At 45.8% G+C, this 4,299-nt stretch overlaps 1 protein-coding gene across 1 annotated transcript in view; it reads right to left on the bottom strand.

Moving 5' to 3' along the window:
* The window catches only part of EVC (Ellis van Creveld syndrome), a 104,283-nt gene that overhangs the window by 97,262 nt on the left and 2,722 nt on the right, over positions 1-4,299 (bottom strand). Inside the window, exon 3 of the mRNA XM_010847795.1 lies at positions 2,996-3,088. Within this exon, the coding sequence (XP_010846097.1) occupies positions 2,996-3,088 (93 nt within the window). The remainder of the gene's footprint in view (positions 1-2,995; positions 3,089-4,299) is intronic.

Genomic DNA, 4,299 nt, shown 5'->3' with positions numbered 1-4,299 from the left:
GTGACTGCAGCCATGAAATTAAAAGACGCTTACTCCTTAGAAGGAAAGTTATGATCAACCTAGATAGCATATTCAAAAGCAGAGACATTACTTTGCCCACAAAGGTTCGTCTAGTCAAGGCTATGGTTTTTCCTGTGGTCATGTATGGATGTAAGAGTTGGACTGTGAAGAAGGCTGAGTGCTGAAGAATTGATGCTTTTGAACTGTGGTGTTGGAGAAGACTCTTGACAGTCCCTTGGACTGCAAGGAGATCCAACCAGTCCATTCTGAAGGAGATCAGCCCTGGGATTTCTTTGGAAGGAATGATGCTAAAGCTGAAACTCCAGTACTTTGGCCACCTCATGCGAAGAGTTGACTCATTGGAAAAGACTCTGATGCTGGGAGGGATTGGGGGCAGGAGGAGAAGGGGACGACAGAGGTTGAGATGGCTGGATGGCATCACTGACTCGATGGACGTGAGTCTGAGTGAACTCCAGGAGTTGGTGATGGACAGGGAGGCCTAGCGTGCTGCAATTCATGGGGTCACAAAGAGTCGGACACGACTGAGCAACTGATCTGATCTGAAGGTATTTTCTTAAAAATCACCCAATGACAATATTAGAGATAACAAGCATATTAATATTTGTGTACACACGCAACAGCTTAATGTGGAGAATGACACGTAAGTATAAATATTCTTGTTATTTCCAATACTGTAATTGAATAACTTTAAAAAACCAATGGATCATGGGAGGGCTTGTTAAATACATCTCACTGGACCCGCCTCTAGAGATTCTCATCAGTGTGTCTGGGGTGGGGTCCAAGAACTGGCATTTCTAACAAGCTCCCAATAATGCTGATGTTACTGGTCTGGTTCATTTTGAGAGTAGCAACAGTCTGAAGGCAACCAGCTCAGATGGAGTTCAGAATCTTTCTGGGAGACAAGTTTTTCTAAAAGAGGAAGTTGATCAAATACCTAATGTACTCAAATATCTTGAAAGGAAATGGAGATAAATGGGACAGAGTTTATTGTTAAATCAATGACATGTACTTAGAATTTAAGGAAATGAAAAATGGGTGATTATTAATTTCAAGGAAAACAAAATCTTGTGCAAGAAAGGAAATATTCATAATCACTGCAGATCCTTGGCTGACAGTGAATTATGTTTACAAAATTGCAGTAACGAAAACACCAAATGCTGATTTAACTAAACGTACCCCATAACCACACAGGAGGTGGTGATGGTGTGTGGGAAGGGTGTAAATATGAAGAGTGGGGAAAAAAGAGAGTTATTAGTAAATCACTCCCCACTTCCACAGTGGGACGTCAAGCAGCCACATCAGCAGGTTATTTAGATGTGGGAAGTGAATGACCAAAACAGCCAGCTGAACAAGAGTCAAACAAGATGGCTTCAGAGAAGTGAGAAATGGTTGCCAAGGAACATTTTAAATTATGCACATGATTCACTAGTGGTAAAGAACCTGCCTGCCAATGCAGGAGACGTAAGAGAGGCAGGTTCAATCCCTGGGTTGGGAAGATCCCCTGGAGAAGGAAATGTCAATACACTCCAGTATTCTTGCCTGGGAAATCCTATGGACAGAGGACCCTGTTGCAAAGAGTTGTACACAATCAAAGTGATTTGGCATGCACACCTAAGGGTGGACACATTAGTCACTCCAATGTAAACAAAGTTTTAATGATGAAATAAATAAAACTAATAAAACAGAAACCACAAAGGGAAAGTGGTACAAGACAGAATTATAAGCTGGGTGACCTGGACCAGAGTGCCCAGGATCCCTGAGGGAGGAAGTGCCTGCTCCAGCCTGAGGGTTGTAACAGTTCCCTACATGATTTTCTCTCTGGGTTCTAAAGGATGCTTCCTTGGACTGCAAGGAGATCAAACCAGTCAATCCTAAAGGAAACCAACACTGAATATTCATTGGAAGGACTGGTGTGGAAGCTTAAGCTCTAACATTTTGGCCACCCGATGTGAAGAGTCGACTCACTGGAAAAGACCCTGATTCTGGGAAAGATGGAAGGCAAAAGGAGAAGAGGGCAACAGAGGATGAGATGGTTAGATAGCATCACCTACTCGAGGGACATGAATTTGAGTAAGCTCTGGGAGATAGTTAAAGACAGAGGGGCCTGGCATGCTGCAGTCCATGGGGTTGCGAAGAGTTGGACACGACTCATCAACTGAACAACAACGATCTAAAGAATGAGTGGGACAAGAGGGAGAGAACAGATGTGCAGAAGTGCAGAGGTTTCTGGGGATCAAGGGGATTCTGGATGGCTGGATGTACAGACACCTGCGTGCTATGTTGGATACCCTGAGGAAGGTCAGTGACCTTATGCACCATGCAAGGAAACTGGACATGATCTTGTGTAGGCAGCCAGGAGCCACTGGAGGTTTTTAACTGGGAGTCATATTGTTAGATGTGCATTTTAGAAATAGAGACTAGAGGTGGGAAACGGAGGACATTTAGAAAAGAATATTGCAAAGATCACATCCAAACCATCAGAAAATCTCATCAGTCCTACCCTTGACCATGAACCCCCTCCATGGCTACAGACCTGAACGGACTTACCACCACCCTCAACTAGACTAGTACAGCTGTGACTAACCAGCTGTACAAACCCAGACAGCTTGGTTAGTCTCTGTCAGCCTCAACTTAGTTGCAAAATGGGTGACTCTATGGTCTGAATGCTGTGTCCCTTACCTCTCTTGTCAATTAATATTTTGAAACCCTAACCCCCAAGGTGACGGTATTTGGAGGCGGGACCTTTGGGAGGACCTATTAGATCATAATGATGGTGCTCCCATGAACGGGATTAGTGCCCTGCTAAAAGAGGCCCCAGCCATTCCCCTGCCCCTTCTGCCATGAGAGGACTCAGGCAGAAATCAGTCGTCTACAACCAGGAAGAGGACCTTTGCCAGAATCCAACCATACTGGCACTTTGATCCTGGACCTCCAGCCTCCTGAACTCTGAGAAATGTTTGTGTTCATCAGTTACCAAGTTGATGGTATTTTTGCTATAGACACCCAAGCAGACTAAAACAGATACTAACACCTGCCTCAGCAGGTAGCGGATGATGAAAAATTCTGACTTAGGCATTCAGAAAGACTGCCGTTAAAGTCCAGCCCACTGTTCATTCTTCATGACCCTGGACAGAGAACAACTTGCAGAGCCTCAACGTCCATACCTGGTAAGTGAGGATGACAGCCTCCACTCAGGCTTGGAGTGAGGCTAGAGAAGGAAACAGCCACAAACCCTTGACAAGGGGCCTGGCACCCACGGAAGGCTCTGACATGTGACTTCTCTCTTCACACAAGAAGCCAATGTCTTTTAATTACCAGGAGGATTTGACAACCCAGACTTTCCTACAAGAGACTTGCATTATGTTAATTTTAACCTTTATCATCTCTTTGCAGCATGACACTCCTCTGAAGTCACCTGGCTTACATCTGCTGACTGCATACCCTGTTCACATGGGCTAGAAATGGGGGGACAAGACCACACTACCTTAGCTCAGATCCAACCAGACTTCATCCCTCAAGGAGGTCCGAGCCACAAGGACCTAAAACAGTGATCATTCCGCCACTGATGGAATGACTGCTGTATGCCAGATACCTCCACACAACATGTGATTCCATAATGACAACTGCCACACTAAACATCCATTAATCCCCTTCAGGCAGCCACCTGTGACCAATCCCATCCACCTCCAATACAGTAGCTTTGGGGTGAAACACACCTGTCATTTGGCAAGATATTTAATCTCTCTGTGCCTCAGTTTCCTCATCTGCAAAATGGGTACATTAATGGAACCAGCTCACAAAGCTGTTTTGGAAATTCAATGAGATGACAATTCAGGTACAGAGTGTGGCTCAGCACCCAGCATACAGCCAGCATTCAGTAAATGCTAGTGTTTCCATTCCCCCATTACAGAACTCATCTGGCTGTGTTACAATCAAACATTTACTAGTAATCTGTCCAACTCCATCTTGCTCCAGAGGCAGGAGCACACTGCTGTCCCCTGGCCGTGTCTAGCAGTAGAAGATGCTCAGCAAACTTTTGCTGTGTGGAATGATGAGTGCATGCTGATGTAGCAGAGCGGACTCCAGCGGGGCTAGCGGGGGAATCCACACAGCAAGGAAGCAGAATGGACAGGCGGTTGCAGAGACTAGGGCAGGTGAGGGAATTCCCTGCCCTCCAGCCCCCCACGGTGAGCCCAGCGCATCAGTCAAAATCCTTGATGCTGCAGAGGAGACCGCGGCCTGGAGACCTCATTGGCTAAGGTCACAGGCAGGTGGTGG

Source organism: Bison bison, unplaced genomic scaffold (assembly GCF_000754665.1).
Source record: "Bison bison bison isolate TAMUID 2011002044 unplaced genomic scaffold, Bison_UMD1.0 scf7180017864255, whole genome shotgun sequence".
NCBI lineage: Eukaryota > Metazoa > Chordata > Mammalia > Artiodactyla > Bovidae > Bison > Bison bison.
This window is presented reverse-complemented; position numbering and strand designations above follow the sequence as displayed.